Source organism: Bufo bufo, chromosome 2 (assembly GCF_905171765.1).
Source record: "Bufo bufo chromosome 2, aBufBuf1.1, whole genome shotgun sequence".
In the NCBI taxonomy this organism is placed as follows: Eukaryota; Metazoa; Chordata; class Amphibia; order Anura; family Bufonidae; genus Bufo; species Bufo bufo.
Window position 1 is genome coordinate 277,605,045 of NC_053390.1, and position 21,623 is coordinate 277,626,667.

A 21,623-nucleotide genomic window follows, 5' to 3' on the forward strand; every position below is an offset into this window, starting at 1 on the left:
GTGAGTGGGTGACACTCTGAAACTGTCTAGACCAGAAGACAGAAGAGAAGAGCAGTGGATGTGACACTGGTGGAAGGACCATCTTGTTTAGTGGCTGGAGTCATGTGAGTGAAGGTCAGATGTATACTGACCACAAAGGTAGATACGGTATATTAGAAAGTGAAAGGACTATATAAATTACAAAGTGTAAAGGCTATACAAATTAAATTGGTTTTCTTTTCATAATAAACCAATACATCTATTTCCAACAGCAAGTCATAGTCACATGCATAAAGTACACAAACACGGAGTCAGCAGGAGTTTGGAACTCAAAGCTTTTATTAAATTGCTTCAGCAGGTTTAGTCACACAGTGGCATGTGGGTTAACCATGCCATGGGAAAAACAGCAGCAGATCACGTAAAAGCCTTTTGGTATCTCTTTCCTGTCAGTGGCACTTGGAGGAAGTGGGCTTTATTTTAACTGGTAGGGTGGAAGGCTCCCCTCTGGTGCCACTGCATGTCACGAATGCGCCTCACAGACTGGATCTGGGGGTGTTGGGCGCCAAAGTCTGTGCTGTCCTTATAATCCCCCTTCTCAAACAGGTACTGGTAACCTCTGTAACCTGGATACTGATAGCCAACCCACCTGTAAAGAAATGTTTAGCATATTAGAGCGTTCTGTACCATTAATATGAGAACTGGGCATTTTTATGGTAAGTTAGTTATGCTTAGGTAACATCCCTCAGTTTAAAAAGTTGCACCCACTAGCATACCTCTACTAGTTTATCATACTAAAAAAACAAAAAACTAATTGGGCATTTTATGATATTGTTGCATTTCTATACATTATAACAATATATATAGTGGCGCTGGCAGCGCTGATCCATTGTGATGTTTCCCCCTGTACTTCATGTTTGTACCATTACATACGTACTGTGTCTGATTCTACTTGCTGACATGGTGCGTACAGTGTTGCGGGGCCGCGCCCTGTGCGTCTCTATGCCGGCTCGGCACTTCATGTGACTACGTCATGTAATCTGCCGCGTCATGGCTTGACGCCCATGGGCGGGGTCATGGAGCCCGGACCGCCGCACACTGTGCGCCAGCGTGTGTTCAGCTGGTTAGAATTAACATGCGGACATGATTGGCCAATGGGCTGTTAAATAGCTACTCACAGTGATGGCTGACGAAGGTACGCCGAATTGCGCGTCGGGGTAACGCCATCCCAGACATCCAGGTCGCATCTATCTTGGTGAGTCCCTTCATTCATTTACAAATCATCTCTTGGTCTGGCTTTTTGCTACATAGATGGGATATAGGTCCAGTCAGGTCACATCACCGCCTGTTGCACAGGCTACACTTGTGTGTGGATTATCCTCTGGTCACTACCCATATCATCTCAGTAATCCAGCCATACCTCAGATTTTGGACTCATTTGTAATTACATTAATACTTAATCTATTTGTGATTCTTTATGTTGACACTGTAGAGCTGGGATGGCGTCTGTGCTCCCTACTCCCCTTGTTTTTATGGCATTTTATTATTCACTGACTGAATATTCAATAAAGTATAATATTTTTTCACCATTGGACGTCTAAGAGCTTTTAGTTCTCTGTTTCTTTTTTTAGTTTATCATACTGTTTAAAGGGGACTGTCATAGTGACATGTTCTCTTTAAAATCTTGTAATGCTGGATAAGATAAGAGTGTGGAGACAATATAAAGCCTACCTGACTGACATTCAGGCAACATTATTGGACCAATACTGTAGCCTAATATGTATTGTGCAAAGCCAGCCTTAGGTGTGACCCATGCAGTTGCACTGTGTGCATTATGATTGCTTTATAAGTGTAAATAGCTTTCGAATGAGGTCAAGTTTTTCTTCTGACCATGCTTCTGCACAGTTCATACCCCATCCTCTCCCACTCCTGGTTCACGTGCTTCTAAGACATGAAAGTAGCGGAGGAACAAGTACACGCACTACAGTTTCCTGTCTACCATGGTAGGAGGCTGCAGTAGGAGGGATGGGGAATGTACTACATCCACCATCACTCCCTTCCTCTAAAATCTTTTACACTATTTCTAGTTGGTGTTGGTGGAGGACTGGCACTAAAAAATATTTCTGAACACAGGCCATGTAACCAAAAGCTAAACTTTGTCAGGTGCATTTGTTTTTCTTTTTGTATTGCCTACCAGTTGGAGTACACAGCCATGAAGTCACAAGGGTATGGCCACACGGTCACGTTTCTGCATGAAAGTCAAAATCAGAAGTGAATCATAAAAGGAGAGAAAGTATAAAGGACAGATACGATTTCTCCTCTTTTTGAATTCACTTCTGGTTTTGGTTTCCAAAACTGCATGCAGAAACCTGACCGTGTGACGTATCCTGAGACAGTTGGATATGGTGCATCCCATCTTTTCTCCATCCTCTTGCCACTTCCATGAAAGTCTCTTACCACATGGCAGGGTCTCTTCTCCCCACTGTCAGGATGAGCAATTCAGATGGACCCTTAAATCTATTTGAATTCACAAAATGATTTGTCTCCTATATCACAAAATATAAATTACAGTTCTGCACATATTGCAAATTTTCCACTGACACAGTATAAGAGCACTTTAACAGTTCAGTTAAAAATACGTTCTACGTATTATTTGATCCCAAGCATTATTTTAGATGAACACATTGCATACAAGTCTGTTCTGTTTGATCTCGGGCTATACCCTATGCTAAAGACTTATCTGTGATGTTCAGATGTTCCCTAGAGGCCAAATGCATGACATATGTTGCACGACTGGATTTAAACAGCTGTGAGGAGACTACATTTCCCTTCTGCTCTAATTTTTGTTCGTAAAAAGACAACCCAGTTTTATTTACAGAGAGGTTAAGGCAGGGCTGGCCAAGATTAACTTACGTTCCACTTTGTACTCTCACAGAAGACACTTTTTCCTGGTAGCCATGAGCATGAAAGCTGGGGACATCATCGTCAATTATCTCAATCTTCTTCCCAGTGAAGTTTGGGTTTTCATATAGGACAATCTTGTGCTCCTGGCTGTCCTGGTAATTTACAGACGTAAGACTATATTAAGACTGAAAGATATTTTCAGGAACAAATATCAAGATAAATAAAAGATGAAAAATGGGACATCCCAGCAACCATGTATTTTCTCTATAATCTTTTTAGCAAGCAAAAAGTGACCAAAAACCCGATCTATGGAGGAGATGTGTTACCTCCCTGTGCCACTTTGTGATATAAAAAGTCACACATACCATGTTTGCATCTTTTTACCAAACTTTATCACAGCTGGCATTTCTGCACTGCCCACGCCGTAAAAGGGGGCGTGACAAGGGCAGGACCACTGGGTCAGCCAAATTATCTTTATTTGTGCCAGTTTTCGGGTCCAAACGAAGACAGAACTCTATGGCAGCTCGCGCTACCGTAGATTTTATTCTAGCACAAAGCCTGCCGGATGATCATCATCAAAGACTGGCGTAAAATGCCAAATTTTGATAAATCTCCCCCTAGGTGCTTTGCATAAATCCAGCCTGAATGTATCAATAATTGTTACAGCATGTCCCTTGCCGTAGAATATTGAGGGTTGACGAGCGTAAAAAAACTGAACGATCTTTAACTAATTATTAAAATTGATCATTCATACATGAAAATCATTGGTATCATTTGTGAAGCTGAAAAACGTAAAAGGTAAAGCCCCCACATACATGGCAAAAAAAATCTGTCAAACCAGCCAATTTCAATGGGATCAGTTTACAATCTTCTGTGTATGGGGGCCTCCCGACTTCACCTAGACAGATGGTGTGGGGGAAAGGACTCAGCGTGTTGAATTTCAGTGCCCAATCCTTTTGTTTTCAAAATATATAAGCCAACAGCAGTGGCTTACTCTCTTCTCCCCATTGAAAACACATGCATGCTCAGCCAAGCCAAGCGAGCATGCATACGGGATGGTCAGGACAATTAGCAGTCGGCCAAGCCAAGCGAGCATGCATACGGGATGGTCAGGACAATTAGCAGTCCGTCAATTGCTTCTCATTTCAAGATCCCTGCTGATTGAAAACAAATGAAAGCATTCTTGTTTACATCCAAGCATAAACTTGTCATGCACCTCCACCATACACAATTTATAAGGCTTTCTGCACATGGCCGTATTTTCAGTCCGCGTCCGATCTTTGTTTTTTGCAGATTGCACGTGAACCCATTCATTTCTGTGGGGTCGCAAAAAACACAGGCAGCACAAGGATGTCATCTATGTGCTGTCCGCAGCCATGCTGCACATTATAGAATGTGCCCTATTCTTGTCCATTTTGCTGGATCCACACAGCCGGTATCTGTATTTCGCTAGGCGATCCTCCGTGAACACAGCAGCAGCACAAATCTCAGTCCTGTTTAGTACTGCTTATACTTACACTGATCAGAGCCAATATCTAGCCTTTTACACAAAGGCTTTCATACACTGCAAGCACAGATCTTGAAAATAGTAAGGAATGGGACCATCATTAAAAAGAAAATAATAATAAAAGAAAATCCGATAGCATATAGTACATGGCAGTCTATTTCTAATGAACTAAGAACCAGCTCTGTACCTCATATGGATCTAGAGATCTTCCCATTCATTGCTCCAATTGCTCTGCTAGATTTATTTTGAGCTGGCAGTTTAACAGTTGGTGGCAATTGACGGTTGGAACTGAGCATGTGCTTCCATATCAGTGCACAGGACAGATATATTACAAAAATAGACAACAGCAGGTGGCGCTATACAGATAGATATCAGTGAATAACTCAGTGGCTATACTAAAGGATTCAGATCCAGGTGCTGGTTTGAAAAATGTAGAATATTATTCACGGGACAACCCCTTTAATACAAATTTGCCAAACATTTTATAATGCAACCAGTAAGCTTTAATTCCAGTCACAGAACAGACGCCAATTTAGACTGTAGCACTTATAAAAGTCACCGATGTGGTCACTGATGGATTGGAGTTGTCCTGTGCCAGTATGGCATGTCACAGCTCTCGCCAAAGTAATCAGAGCCTTGCAATGTGGACCAGAGGGGCTGATACAGCACTGGATTAGAAGGTCAGTATGAGGTTTGTTTTACTAAATTGTGCCATGTGTAGGTATCAGTTCATCTTTATAAAGGCCAGAAAACTTTACCGGGCAGCTCTGAATTCAAAGGAGCCAAATCTCAGTCAGGACCTACGCTTTGTGTGGCTGAAAATTATTCTGGGGCCCTTGTTTGAAAGAATAAAATTCATAAGTTTTAGTTTTTTTCATGTAAAAATAGTAAAGAACCACAGGTTCCTTTCATACAGAAGTCTGTAAATCATTAGATGGTTTAGGAAGTGTCAGACATATTTACTAATGAATTGGCCCCTGGTCATCACAGCACATCACATCCTACAAGATGCTCATGGTTCCATCAAATGTAGCAAAAAATCCCAGCGGACGCTCTTTGTCTCCAAAACATCTCTTTCTTTATTTCATCAATGCAGATACATATTGAGTTCCATCAACACCCTGGTCATTTCAGCTCGGATGGTAATAAGCAGCAATCGGAGGGACTAAATAAATGTAACTCTAGTTCTACTGAATGACAAAACAAAGCTACGCTCAGGACCAGCAATAGAAACATTGTCCCCACCATTACAAGGCATAATAAACTGCTGTATAAATGGAAAAGCATTCTGTCTAGAAGCCCTTTGGTATAGTAACCAGACAATGCACAAACACAATGATAAGTGGATTGCTAAACTGAAAATGCAGAGGCCCATAAAAAGGTATTCATACAACGAAACAAAATTGAGTGGCAGTCAACATTACTAAAAAAATTACAAAATCTAGAACAAAATTGCTTCAATAGATCAGCCTTGTACCAAACCTTGTGCAAACAATTTTTAAAGTCCTTCAAATCTGTATTATGTATATTTTATATTTTAAGCAGCATCAGAAGATTTATTATGAAGCCGGTTAGACTGATCTGTGGCCATGCCGTGTACACTGACCCATATAACGGTACATTGGCTGGCTGTACTAGAAGTCCTCAGTAGTATTCTCCCATAGCAGCAAGGCTTCTAAGGCTTCATGCACATGACCGTACGTATTTTGTGGTCCAGAAATTGCAGATCTGCAAAATACGGATACCGTCTATGCTAAATTCGCATGTTTTGCAGACCCATTGACTTTTCTGGAACTGACATATGGAATGGATCATCCACGTGCTTTCTGCATCCATATGCAAAAATATACACTATGTCCACAAAATGCGGAGCACTGACCTATTGAAGTCAAAGGCTCTGCAAAGAAAATGCCAACGGCACACAGACAACATCTGTATTTTGCGGATCCGCGATTTTTGGACCGCAAAATAGATACGGTTGTGTGCATAAGGCCTAGTACTGCATACAATAGAAGGTATTATACAGTTATTTTTCCATAGGAATCCATACAAACAAATCCATATTACTGCTGAGTGTACAGCTTACTTATTGGGGTATGGGGGGTATGCAAGTTTGGGCATTATACATACATCCCACCATTTTTTTATGTATACAGCATTTTTACTGCGAGTGCTGCTGCCTTCTTCAAAAGCTGATCGGCGGGGATCCTGGGTGATCAGATACTGATGACCTATCCTGAGGACAAGTCATCAGTTCTAAAGTCTCGGAAAACCCCTTTAAAAAAAGACTGTGTCTCAACCCAGTATCATATAAAAAAGTAATAGTACAGGTAACAGTATTTTTAAGCTCTATTGCTTTCTTACCACTTTGATTGGTCTCAGGGAAGAGATGCTGTCACTTTTTCGGCTATTTGTCCAGGAGTCCCAACGGGGATATTCACCCTTCTCAAAGACAAATTGTTCTCCTTTGCAGTTTTGTTGTTCATATCCTACCCAGCTACAAAACAAAAAGACTCTCATCTCAGAGTTTTATTCGGAAGAGCAAATATCCAAATTATAGACTAAAGCTGGTCATGTACATGAATGTCAGCTAAGCCCACCGATGTCAGCTGGGCCAGCCAACCATCTAATGTGTATGGTTGTGTCTCCACATTCTCCAGCAGATGTGGAGGAAAGAAGGGATTACAGTATGCCCAATCCTTTTGTTAACAGGAAGGCTTTCTCTCCTTTCCCTATTCACAAAACCCCCTGTTCCACGAAGTTGAGAAACTACATCTCCCAGCATGTATACTCTTCTCAGAACTCTCATAGAAATAAATGGAGCATGCTGGGAATTGTAGTTTCCCAACAGCTGGAGTGCCACAGGTTGCCCACCCCTGCATTATGGGGATGTTGGGAGACAGCTATCTAATGTGTATGGCTGGTCTTTCTCTATTGTGAAGCAAGCTATTGCATTGAAGATACTAAAGGGGTTTTCAGATCAGTTTAAGGGCTTGTTCACATGACCGGTGCCCCTCTGTGCCCGTGCTGTGGACCGCAAATTGCGGGCACCAGCCGTGAGGCTGCGGCATGCGGATCGTGACCCCATCCACTTGAATGGGGTCTGCGATCCGTCCATTCCGCAAAAAGATAGAGCAAGTTGTATCTTTTTGCGGTGCGGAGGCATGGAAGTGCTTCTGTAGGGTTCCGTTCCGTTGTTCCGTTCCGCACCGCATCTCCGGTGAATGGGTCCGCATCTGTAATGCAGAATGCACACAGCCGGTGCCCCGCGTATTGCGGACCCGCAGTATGCGGGCCGCAATACGGCAACGGAGGGGCAACGGTCGTGTGAATGAGCCCTAATACTGACTTCCTATCCTCACAATAGGTTGTCAATATCTAATCAGTGGTAATATCTGATCCAGCGGGTGCTGCAGCCACTCCCTAGGCCAGTGACGTCACATTCATCAGTCATATGGCATAGGCACAGCTCAGTCCCAAGCATGGTCACTATACAATGAATGAGGCTGTGCTTGGTATGCTGTGAAGAAGCTGTGACGCCCCCCAGAGTGCTGCAGCCTGTTTAAACAGCTGGGCGGTTGGAGTGCCGAATGCCGGAGCCCCAATGATCAGATATCGATGACATATCCTGAGGGTAGATCATCAATATCTTACTCCCAGAAAACTCCTTTAAGTTCTGGATTTTAGGTGACCTCACATGTCTCAGGAACATGCCAAACTGAGAGTCGGGTAGCATCACCAAGAAAGGAAACTTGGTATCATAACTGAATTGATCAATGATTATCTTCAGACCACATGTACTGTATTTGTACTGCACATTTTTAAGTGTAATATACAGTGTGTTATCACAAGGGCAGCTATAGATCTAAAGTTTTTTTTTTTTGTTTTTTTTTCATGTGGTGTTATCGCTCGCTTGACTTTCCATTTATGAATGAAATTGAAATGACATTTAGTAGCAGATTTGTTGTTGTTATCCACTGAAAATAAATGTGACTGCTATAAATATTCCAAAGTCCAAAGCTACAATTAGTATCACGTACTAAACCAATGGATGATGTCATAAATGCTTGCTGATTATATACTGCTTACATCTAATCTACAGTAAGCTGATAACATAAAGGGATTTCTCTGTGGAGTGACCTAAATTCAATGGGATGCACCCATATGGTAGCCTTGCACCTGAGGGCCTTGGGGTCTAATTCATTTCATTACTAGATGTATTATGTCTCATATTTATGGATATTTAACCAATGCTGTCCCATTAACCATTCATTTACATATATATGGTTATTCAATTTTTTGCACTGCCTTTTTCACCATAATCCAAAGCAGTATTTTTTAAAGTGCGTGTCCTGAAATAATCCAATGAAAACATTGTATACCAAACTGTGGGACAGTCTAATCTGACAATTTTAGACAGTGATTGATAGCATTGTCTGTATAAGGCCTATTGCACACGACCGTATGGCTTTTTCAGTGTTTTGCGGTCCGTTTTTCACGGATCCGTTGTTCCGTTTATTGTTTCAGTTGTGTTTCCGTTTCTGTTCCGTTTTTCCATTCCGTTTTTCCGTATGGCATACCCAGTATACAGTAATTACATAGATAAAATTGGGCTGGGCATAACATTTTCAATTGATGGTTCAGCAAAAAATGGAACGGAAACGGAAGACATACGGATGCATTTCCGTATGTGTTCCTTTTTTTTTCGGACCCATTGACTTGAATGGAGCCACGGAACGTGATTTGCGGGCAATAATAGGACATGTTCTATGTTAAAACGGAACGGAAAAACGGAAATACGTAAACGGAATGCATACGGAGTACATTCAGTTTTTTTTGTGGAACCATTGAAATGAATGGTTCCGTATACGGACCATATATACGGAACGCGAAAAACGGCCAGTAAACTGGAAATAAAAATGGCATTTTGTGGTGACAGGTTCTCTTTAACCCTTTCATGACCAAGGGTCATTAATGCCCCCATGACCACGTCTAATTTAGCAAATCGGACACGATCCAAGCCATTCTGAGATTGTTTTCTCGTGACACATTGTACTTCATGATAGTCATAAAGTTGAGTCAATATATTTCACCTTTATTTATGAAAAAATCCCAAATTTACCAAAGATGTTGAAAAATTAGCAATTTTCTAAATTTCGATTTCTCTGCTTTTAAAACAGAAAGTGATACCTAATAAAATATTTATTACTTAACATTCCCCATATGTCTACTTTATGTTGGCATCATTTTGTAAATGTCATTTTATATTTTTAGGACGTTAGAAGGCTTAGAATTTTAGAAGCAATTATTAAAATTTTTAAGAACATTTCCAAAACCCACTTTTTAAGGACCAGTTCAGGTCAGAAGTCACTTTGTGGGGCTTACATAGTGGAAATCCCCCATAAATGACCCCATTGTAGAAACTACACTCCTCAAGTTACTCAAAACGGATTTTACAAACTTTGTTAACCCTTTAGGTGTTCCACAAGAGTTAAAGGAAAATGGAGATTAAATTTCAAAATTTCTATTTTTTGGCAGATTTTCTATTTTAATCCATTTTTCTCTTTAACACATCGAGGGTTAACAGCCAAACAAAACTCAATATTTATTACCCTGATTCTGCGGTTTACAGAAACACCCCACATGTGGTCATAAAATGATATAAGGGCACACGGCAGGGCGCAGAAGAAAAGGAACGCCACATGGCTTTTGGAAGGCAGATTTTGCTGGACTGGTTTTTAGATGTCATGTCCCATTTGAAGCCCCAGTGATGCACCCTTACAGTAGAAACTCCAAAAAAGTTACCCCATTTTGGAAACTAGGGCATAAGGTGCCAGTTTTATTGGTACTATTTTGGGGTACATATGAGTTTTAATTGCTTTATATTACGTTTTTTGTGAGGCAAGGTAACCAAAAAATGTCTGTTTTGGCACCGTTTTTATATTTTTATTCTTTACAACATTTATCTGACAGGGTAGATCATGTGCCATTTTTATAGAGCAGGTTGTTACGGACGCGACAATACCAAATATGACTACTTTCTTTGTTTCAGTTTTACATAATAAAGCATAATAAAGTTTTTGTGTCTCCATTTTCTGAACGCCTTTTTTGTATTTTTCTGCAGATCGTCTTGTGCTGGGGCTCATTTTTTGCAGGAAGAGTTGATGTTTTTGATGGTACCATTTTTGGGTACAGATGAGTTTTTGATCATTCAGTATTACACTTTATGAAGCAAGGTGAACAAAAAATTGGTTGTTTTGGAACAGTTTTTATTAATTTATTTTACGGTGTTCACCTGAGGAGTTAGGTCATGTGACATTTTTTATAGAGCAGATCATTACGGATGTGGCAATACATAATATGTATACTTTTTCTTGTTTATTTAAGCTTTACACAATAATAGCATTTTTTTAACAAAAAATTTTTTTTATTGTCTCTATTTTTTGACTGATTGTCTTAGGTAGGGTCTAATGTTTTGCGGGATGAGGTTACGGCGCGATTTGTACCATTTTGGGGGCATACACCTTTTTGATCGCTTGGTGTTGAAATTTTTGTGATGTAAGGTGACAAAAAATAGTTTTTTTGGCACTGTTTTTATTTAAATTTTTTACGGTGTTCAGCTGAGGGGTTAGGTCATGTGATATTTTTATAGAGCTGTGACCCCCGGACGAAGGCACGCCAAAACGCGCATCGGGGTAGCGCCATCCTGGTCCTCACAGCCCGGTTGTTTGGTGAGTTGACATCATTATAATGTTATATTTGGGATTATGTCCTTTATCTTGTTGGGGCCTGTGTGTACATATGCGTAATTGGTCATTGTGATGGTAACTACTGCTCATGATCCTGCTACTGCTGATTCATCTTGATATTGTTTTACTCAGCATTTTTTCTACATTGTATTTAACAACTAGTACGGTCTGTGTAGAGCCGGGATGGTGCTTTTTCTGTCACTTTATTCTTTTTTAGCGGTGTGATGTCTGTTATATATTGAATATGTAATAAAATACTTTTTTATGGGTACTTATGAGCTCCATGTTTTTTCTGTTCTTTGGTTTGGTGGTTTAATGATGACTAGCACCCAGTTTCCCAGAAACAGATATCATTTTGGCTACATTCACACAAAAACTAATTTTGTTTCTGTGTCCATTCCGTTTTTTTGCGGATAGGATGTGGACCCATTAATTTCAATGGGTCCGCAAAAAATGCGGACAGCACACTATGTGCTATCCGCAACTGTATGTCCGTTCCGTAGCCCCGCAAAAAAAATAAAACATGTCCTATTCTTGTCCATTTTGCGGACACAAAAAAAATGGGTGCTATATGGAAAGGCATCCTTTTTTTTGTGGATCCGCAATTTGCGTACCGCAAAACACATATGGTCATGTGAATGTAGCCTTAGGCAAATTGCGGAATGGGTGCAGACCCTTTCATTCTCTATGGGGACGTAATGAATGCGGAGAGCATACTATGTGCTCTCCGCATCCGCATTTCCGGAGCGCGCCCCTGATCTTCCGGTCCACGGCTCCAGAAAAAAATGTGGACCCATTCATTTCTATGGGGCCACACGATGTGCTGCCCGGATCCGGAAATGCAGATCCGCACTTCTGGGACTGCAATTCCGTTCCCCCCCAAAAAATAGAACATGTTGTATTCTTGTCCACATTACTTGTAGGCATTTTCTATTGCCGGTGTGTGTATTCAGACATCAGTGTTTTAGCACGGATGCATGCTCTATTTTGTCCGTGTTCACGGATCCATCACGTCCATTATAGTCTATGGGTCTGTGAAAACCACGGCTGCCACAGATTATTAAGAAGAGATGCTTTGAAAATTATTTTACAGCTGTTCAGTGTCAGTGAAACACGGATGGCACACGGACAGCAATAAACGGACACACGGACCCAACACGGATGCATCACTGACCACCTTTTCACAGATTTGAGAACAGACACGGACGTGTGAATGAGTATTTACACTGCCAGATCATTGCTGATTGAACACTTGTTAGCGATGATCTGCATTATTATCTGCTAGTGTTATATAACCATTAGAAATGGCTGAATAGAAAAATTTACAATTTCACAGAAGAGAGTGTTAAGCCTCATTCACACGTCAGTGTTTTGGTCAGTGATTTCCATCAGTGATTGTGAGCCAAAACCAGGATTGTAGCCTCCACAGAGATAAGGTATAAGGCTTATTGCCCACGAACGTGTGCGCTCCGTGGCCATATTGCGGACCGCATTTACTTCAATGGGTCCACAAATCCAGAGATGCGGAATGGTGCAGAACGGAAGCAAGAATCGGAACCCTCCTGAAGCACTACGGAGTGCTTCCGTGGGGTTTCGCCCCGTACTTCCGTTCCGCAAAAAGATAGAACTTGTCCTATCTTTTTGCGGAACGGCCGGATCGCGGACCCGTTAAAGTGAATGGGTCCGCGATCCACCGCGGCTGCCCCACGGTGGGTGTTCGTGGGTGTGCAAGAGGCCTAAGGGAAAGATCTGCACCTGTTCTGTGTTTAGAGCTTCACCTGGTTTTACCTCAAAATTGCTGATGGAAATCACTGACCGAACACTGACGTGTGAATGAGGCTTTATGGGGAAATATGGTTGTTAGAGATGAGCGAATTTCATATTTTGAAATTCGTTCACGCTTCGTTTACTGGTAAAAGGTGAATTGTGTTATGGATTCCGTTACCATGAACCATAGCGCAATTTTATGACGGAATGCATAACGGAATGCTTTTAGAGGCATTCCGTTATTCATTCTGTCATAATATAAGTCTATGGGCTGCAAAACGGATCCGTCCCGTTTCCGTTATGCAGGAGAGGACTCCTCTGCATAACAGAAACAGGATGGATCCATTTTGCAGCCCATAGACTTTTATGACGAAATGAATAACGGAATGCCTCTAAAGGCTTTCCTTTATACATTCCGTCATAGAATTGCGTTATGGTCTGTGGTAACGGAATCCATAACGCAATTCATATTTTACCAGTAAACGAAGCGTGAACGAATTTCAAAATATGAAATTCGCTCATCTCTAATGGTTGGATTGTATTGTAGTGCTTTCTTCCAAAAACTGTCAACAGGCTATATCTGGTTTTGCAACTGCAATCTCCATTCACTTGAATGAGACTGAGCTGCAAGTCCCTTATATCCTTTTTATATATAATGTTCTAATATTTAGGGGACTGTCACTGTCACAGTAAACCCCCAAACCTGGATTTATAATACACAATCCTTTACAATTCACTCTCTCTGATCTACGCTATTTGTTCAAGAATTACTTGAGGAACACTGTGGATAATACAAAATGTGTGGCAGAAGATTCATATTCACAGTACAACTGGGAGTATACTGAATTATATTCAGATACATACGGTCCAGAGTGCACGAGGATTGAGGCGACTTTTTCCATGCCAGCCTCTTTCAGATTTGTACAGGGTCCACTGAGTTCATGGCAGCGGCCTTGGAAGTTTTCTTGCTCAAAGATAATAATCTGTAAATGAGACGTCAGGATGTAAGACACTGAGAATGAAGATATATATGAAGTTTCACAACTGAAGCGCCCTATAAGCATTTACTGATAACCTTCCCAAAATAACACAGCGCAGAAAAAAACCTGTAATATGTACAAGCCCTGCAATGGCATTCTATTCACCTCTTTCTCCAGTGCCATTCACTGCAGCGCTGGCCAGAGCTTGTTTACTTACTGCAGCAGGGATGTGCCAGTATACGACTGAATCCATCAGGGAGCTGCTCTGAAAGCCCAAACTGTTGCTAAATTTGTATCTCTGAACCCCTGACAGCTCATAGACACTCATTAAATGCAATTATTATAAGTTTGATAAGAATTTTCCTGAGTGATTATGAGCTGTCAGGAAAGTACAGATTAGGGCTCATGTACACGACTGTATGTATTTTGCGGATCCACAAAAAATACGGATTACATCCGCGTGCATTCTGTATTTTGCGGAACGGAACAGCTGGCCCTTCATAGAACAGTCCTATCCTTGTCCTTAATGTGAACAATAATAGGACATGTTCGATTTTTTTTTGCGGAAGGGAAATAAAGACATACGGAAACAGAATGCACACGGAGTAACTTCCGTTTTTTTTGCGGATCCATTGAAATAAATAATTTTGAATATGGTCCGCAAAAAAAACAGAATGGACACGGAAAGAAAATACGCTCGTGTGCATGAGCCCTAAGGGCTACACATCGAGCTATCAAAGCAGCTCCCTGACGGATTCAGTGTGAGGCAGAGAGCAATAATTCATAAATGTAGTGAAAGTGACAGTCGTAGAGGAAAAACTGTTGACATTTTTTTTAATAAAGACCAAATTAAACAATTATTTCACATCCAAAATGAGTAAAATGCAATGATAAAAAAAATGTCCCCATAGGTGGTCCATAGTCTTCAACATGGTCCATCATCTGAAAAATGTTGCAAAATTCTGGGATCATGTAAGATTCTGAACTGTGAGCAGAGATAGCCAGTGGAATATTACAAAACTACAGTAAAGGCATAATTCATTTACATATATATATATATTTATTTATTTATTTTTTTCTTTTTTTTTCTTTTGCATAAAGAATAAAAGTATTTTTCTTGGGAATGCTGCAACCAACTTTCACAAGACAGGTATCATTTTAACCAGCAGGAATAACCCTACCAGGCAGTATGCTTGGTTTAATAGAGTTCATCCTACTTACAAGTACTCTTTAAATGTAATGCACAAAATTGGACATTTCAGTCTTAAAGATTCTGTATAAATTCTAATTTATTTGATTATACCAACTGGAATAGGACATTAACTATATCGAAGGATAGGGCATGCAAGCTTAAAAGGCACCTGTCAGCAGATTTGTACCCATGACACTGGCTGACCTGTTAGATGTGCACTTGGCAGCTGAAGGCGTCTGTGTTGGTCCCATGTTCATATGTGCCTGAATTGCTGTGAAAAATTTAGTTTTAATATATGTAAATGAGCCTCTAGGATCAACAGGGGCGTTGCCGTTACACCTAGAGGCTCTGCTCTCTCTGCAACTGTCAGACCCTCTCCACTATGATTGACAGGGCCAGGCAGGGAAACCATCATTACACCTGTTTTCATTGTTCTGCTCCTATAATGCAGCAGAACAGAAGTAATAGTGCTGATGTGAACGTGCCCTTAAGATGATAAGAATGTTTAATGATTCTGCATGTTTTTGATATGTTTAAAGAGCAAGTGAACCAAAAACAAATGTATAGATGTTTATCACCCTATTACCTGTCCCTACCAGTACTAAATATGTATGTCCAGCTTGCAGGAGGACTAGTGGAGGTTCTCGTTAAAAAATAAGTGAAGGGACACTGCAATGGCTAAAAACTACATTCTATACAGTTTCGATGTAGTGATAGTGTCACAAGATTCATGGTTAACTCATGGTTATCTTGTCATTTCCTGGCTTTTTATCAGCAAACAACATCGTTATTGGAATATGTATGAAACAAAACCACTGCAAGCAGGGAGCATGCTGAAAAACCACAAAGAACCATAATACATAAAGCAAAATCACACAACAATTCTGCCATAGAGAGCTAAATGCTGTGAAAACATTTCTAGAATTGATAATTATAGTGTATCATGATATAAATGGAGGTTTTATTCACAAGTTGGTATTCATAGGAGTGATTCGCTAGCATGATGAAAAATTACCTTTATCTGTTAAGCTACATAGCACTACAAATCAGTCGGAGAAACTGATGATTTTGGCATAATTGGCCAAATATCTAATGTGTGGAGGGCCTCATGACTGCGTGCAGGTGACAGATGTTGGGCAGAAAGATTGGGCTTTTTTAATTTCAGCATGCCTTATCCTTTGTTCCAGCAGAAAAGGGGTCTGGCATGGGCTCAGAGTCCTCCTCCACTAAAAAACATGCACACTCAGCCAAACCATGCATGCATATTTGTGATTAAAGAGGACCTGTCATCTCTCCTGACATGTCTACTTTAGTAAATACTTGCCTTTCCTATGAAAGATCAATCCTGGAGAAACTTTTTAAGGTTTTACAGTTTTGATTTGCACTGTTGCTACACGCAACTTATGTAGAGGATCATTTCTACTGAAATGTCAAATGGTATTTTTAACCTCTTATATTACCATTGGCCTTATAGGACCGTATATTTAGTGTTGATTGTTTTTTTTTCTCTTAGCTTTTTAATAGCCACATCAAGTCACTACAGACAGTGTGAACTAGTGAACTCAACTAGAAGTTGTCTTAAAATAAAAAAAATAAAGAAATAAATGGTGAAGCTGCAATACCAGACACAGCCCAAATACAAGAGAGGCGCTGTAGCATATTCCTTTTTCCCAATCCCATACCTCCACTTTATGTTTATAGAAATAGCAGATTATTCATACACAAAGGGCATCTGTCAGCTCAGATGCACTGAGCTTTGAGGTCCCAGGAACCATGCTGTGGCCTCTTTCTACACTCACTAACAAAAAAACATATCACACCCAGATAGAAATGTTGGATTGCTGCAAAATTCAGCATGCAGCTATGTCTCAGGCAGCTATGTAAATGATTACAGTTGTGGTTAGACTACACACTGAGACTTGTCACAAGAGGATTTAAAGAGGACCTTTCCTCGGTCCAAACATTGTAAGATAACTATCAGGCTGTGTAGAGCGGCGCCCCGGGAGCTCACTGCACTTACTATTATTCCGGGGCGCCGCTCCGTTCTCCCGGTACGTCCCCCGGTATTTTCGCTGACTTGGTAACACTGGGAGGAGTCTGCCCTGTTTCTCCCTGGGCGTTCCTTTTCCCAGGCTGTAGCGCTGTCCAATCACAGCGCAGAGCTCACAGCCTGGGAGGTTTTTTTCTCCCTGGCTGTGAATCTGCGCTACGATTGGACAGCTCTACAGCCTGGGAGAAGGAGACGCCCAGGAGAGAAAGGGCAGGCTCCTCCCAGTGTTACCAAGTCAGTGAAAATACCGAAGGACATAGCGGGAAAACGGAGCGGCGCCCCGAAATAATAGTAAGTGCAGTGAGCTCCCGGGACACCGCTCTACACAGCCTGACAGTTATCTTACAATGTTTGGACCGATGAAAGGCCCTCTTTAAAAGTGCCTCCCCTGCTGTCCAACAGTAGAAAGGATTGTTTGATTCACCAAGCATTAGCAGCTCCCAGAGTTTCATGTTTACCATCCAGACACAGGTGGCATCTTCATAACACACCCTGTCTCTGCCCAGACCATTGCAAGTAACTTAGCAGAAGAAAATTTGGTGTCATGGCACCCGCTACAAGTCCTGCCATTGACAACCAGCCACCATCGCCTTTGTTTGCAGTAGTGTCGTAACAAGTAACCTGCACTTCCATAGACTGGAACCGTATTGTCTTTAGTGACGAATCCAGGTTCTTTGAGGGAGCCAGAGAAAGTTGAGTACGAATATGAGGGCTTGTGGTGAGTGCTGCAATCCTGCCTTTGCTGTGGAGCGACACACTGCCCCATATGCTGGTGTGATGATCTGGGGAGCCATCGCATACAACAGTCAGTTACCCCTAGAGGTAATACAAGGGACTCTAACAGCTCAGATGTGTGCAGGACATCCTGCCACCACATGTGATGTCTCTCATGGCAGGGCTTCCAACTGGCATTTATCAGCAGGACAATGCTCGCCCACACACCAGATTGCAACACTTTCTTGGCCTGCCTGGTCACCAGATTTATCCCCAATTGAGCATTTGTGGGGCCAGTGGGAACACCAGCTTCTGCAACCTACGAGTGTGCAGGATCTACAGACCCAGATGCAATATCTGTGGGCAAATGTACCGCAGAATATCGTACATAACCTGTATATCTCCATGTCTAACTATATCTCATCTTGTATCCAGGCTAGATACAAAAGCCTAACAAGATACAAAAGCCTCCTTTCAATTGTACGGTTTTCTCCAAATAAACGTATTCTTTTGCTCTAATATTGTAATCACTTACATATATCATCATTACACTCACATATATAAAGTTTCATTAAATTCCAACAATTCCTTCTTGGTGCGTTAATTAGTTTTTTTTGTGAATAAGTATATGTAGACATCCTATGTATGAATGGTGATGGAGACAAGTATAAAGTGAATGGCCACCATTGAACACCATTTGGCTATTTAAATCTGAATAAATATAACATTTTGTGGTGATTATATTCTTTGTATATTTGTATCACAGTTCTCTTTATCTCTCCTGTAGAGACACAGCTGTATGATACAATTTTGACTAGCAGCAATCACCACTAGAGGCAGCTTAGGATCTTACTGCATGCTGTTTAAAGATTAAATGCGCTAATATCTGTGAAATAATGGAAAGTCAAATTCACCTTATCAATTTCCCCTTACAAAACTTTCTGGTCCCCCAACAGTCTTTGCTTCCCGACAGGCAGGAAATGGTGGCGCAGCTGACCAGTGACCCAGCTCAGACAGCCATTGGTGTCGAGAGGAACCAGTAAACATAGACTGGGAGTGGAATTGGAAGCACTGGAAAACGAGTGGCCGGGGATTGGTTAGGTGAGTATTACTTATTTTATTATTTTATATGGTTCTTTAAAAAAAATAATAATAATCCGCCGTACAACCCTTTTAAACTCTAAAGATGGATATTTATGTAAAGGGACAGGTAAAAAACATTGTTTTGTTAAAGGAAAGAATATGTAACATTCATATGAAAAATATGGTCATGTATAGTGGGTGTTGTAAGAGATGAAAATATCTCATGCAATGACTGCTGCTATGTATAGGAGCCCAGAAATATGTTTTGAACGCACCTTTGAGTTAGGTTGTTGTTGTTTAGTGGCTGGAGGTTGATGGTCAGATGCCATTGTTTCGCTGGTGTTTTGTTCCTGAAAGACACACAATCAGGGGAGGAATAATGATATTTAGTATCAATCAATGCTGTCTGGCCAATTCTTATTTGGAAGCATTTTGGATACAACTGTGGAAAACTGCAATAAGCAGACTTCACAGCTTAGTCAGTGAGCGGTGGATTACTCATGCTGTAAAAGAACAAGTAGCCTGACCTTCTCTTAGCTATGGATTTAAAGAGGACCTGACCCATCTCCTGACATGTCTGTTTTAGTAACTACTTGCATTCCCAATGTAATAACAATTCTGGACCATCTATTCTTATGACTCCAGGATGCACTGTTCCTTTATTATTCCTGCTAGAAGTCATGAATTAATTACTAGCAGATTACACTGAAAGTCCAGATGGGTGTTACACGGTGGGGGGGGGGGGGGGTCCCCTGCACAGCCTGACATTATCTAATCAGTGCTGCCAGTGCTAGACTGTGCAGGGACATAACCTCAACTGGTAATAGCCATTTGGACCTTCATTGCTAACTTCTAGTAATTCATTCATAAATTCTAGCAGGAATAATAAAGGAATGGTGCATCATAGAGCCATAAGTAGAGATGCTCCAGAATTGTTATTACATGAGGAATGTAAGTAGTTATCATAACATGTAAGTCAAGAGAGATTACAGATCCTCTTTAACTTCAAAATCATATACAATAGGTTGATGCTCTGCAAAATATATGTCCTTATTGAAAAAAGAGCCAAATTAACAATTTATCTTTCTGATAAAGTAAGTCAGATGTCTGCTCTGAACTGATAGCATAGGCTCAATACTGGGCCTAATAAACATAAAAATAATTCATAGAGCAGTCCAGCTAAAGTCTCCAAAACTAGATAAATAGGACCCAAATGTATTCATTGTTCATCATCAATGATATAAAAACAATACATATGCAAATGCAACTTAGTAAATATATAACGCAAAGGTTGAAACTCAGCTTCGTAAACATATAATTATTATATTATATAATTATTTGTAAATATATAATGTATCACTGGGTTGTTCCACACAATATTAGTAGAGTGGACACATTGTCCCATGATCCCTTACATCTGTTTAAAACATAAAGAATAAAAAAGTGACCCCATTGCAGAGATCTAGTACAGATTGCTCGGTCTGTCAAGGTACAGTTAAAATACCTCCATAGATATTTCCTCTCAGGTTTTATTTCTGGTTAATTGAGCAATTTTTCAACTTATATAAATGCTGCATTCACATACACAGAATTCATCCGGCTATAGCCATTCTTGACCATGATAAAGCTTTTTAATAGACTATTGTAACTACGATCTGCCAGGTAACATTAGTGCGCAATGTCTGGAATAAAGCTGTATCATTAAAACCACTTAAAGCATAATAGCCCTCCAAAAAAAATGAAGGTGCTATGCAGCCACAGTAAGTAAACCTTTCACTAGTGATTCTTTACAAAGGCCATGGAAGACATGACAGTCAGGTCTTTGATTTGTGCCCGTAATTAGAGCAGACCAATATCACCATATATCAGACATAGCCATACCTCACGTTAGGATGAAGGGACTGCTAGAATTCATTTTATTGGCAATATCAATATCACAATCACCAGTATGAAACGACTATCCTAGTCCTAAGGACAGTCCCAACACAGCCCTCTATGAGAGGATAATCTACTACGACTAAATGTTGCCTCTATTGATTGTATTGGCATAAGATACTTCCTTCTTTCACCACTACTTCGATTTGATTGCATACAGGTTTCCTCAGGGGACATATCTCCATATGTACAGAACTGGTCTACGTGGGAATCCTTGTCACTTGAAGCCAAATTAGAAAAACCCAAGAATGAAGCAGATCTTACCCGTATGCCAGTACCCGCTTGTTCCAGTAAAGGGCCTACAGCTCTGGGTCACATTTATACTAAACGGGGACAGGAATATAGTGCCAGGACTATTTACAACATAGTTCCAGCGTGATGCAAAGCCATAATACTGGATTACTGCTCTGTTGAAAACCCAGCTCTGCTGATACACCACCTGCATTGTTTTAAGAAGCAGAGTTGTAGAATTATTTCATTAGCTTTCACATTCAGCTGGCCCACTATTGTTTGGACTGTTGGTTGGGAGATTTGAACTTTGCATGCATCAGCCCTCTGAATGCCAAGACCTGGAACATCTCATTTGAGCATTTATAGCAGCCAGCCATTCCTGCTTCAGGGGTTTGAGTGCCAAAGATTCAACCCTATTTAACAGTCTACACCTACCCCAGGCCAGGGGTCTAAAGTGAGAATGCTTCATTGGAGGACTGTCAGTCATGGCCTTCTAAAATCAGATGCCGGGCTTGTTTCTAATAATATAAAGTAG

At 40.8% G+C, this 21,623-nt stretch overlaps 1 protein-coding gene across 1 annotated transcript; it reads right to left on the reverse strand.

The window, feature by feature from the left end:
• Window positions 1-456: 456 nt before the first annotated feature.
• On the reverse strand, window positions 457-21,143 carry CRYBB2 (crystallin beta B2). Its single transcript, XM_040416569.1, has 6 exons — window positions 21,122-21,143; window positions 19,198-19,272; window positions 13,768-13,886; window positions 6,752-6,884; window positions 2,890-3,032; window positions 457-625 (listed from the first exon to the last, which is right to left on the reverse strand). The coding sequence occupies exons 2-6, from the start codon at window positions 19,249-19,251 to the stop codon at window positions 457-459; spliced, it is 618 nt and encodes a 205-aa protein (XP_040272503.1). The 5' UTR covers window positions 19,252-19,272; window positions 21,122-21,143.
• Window positions 21,144-21,623: the final 480 nt, after the last annotated feature.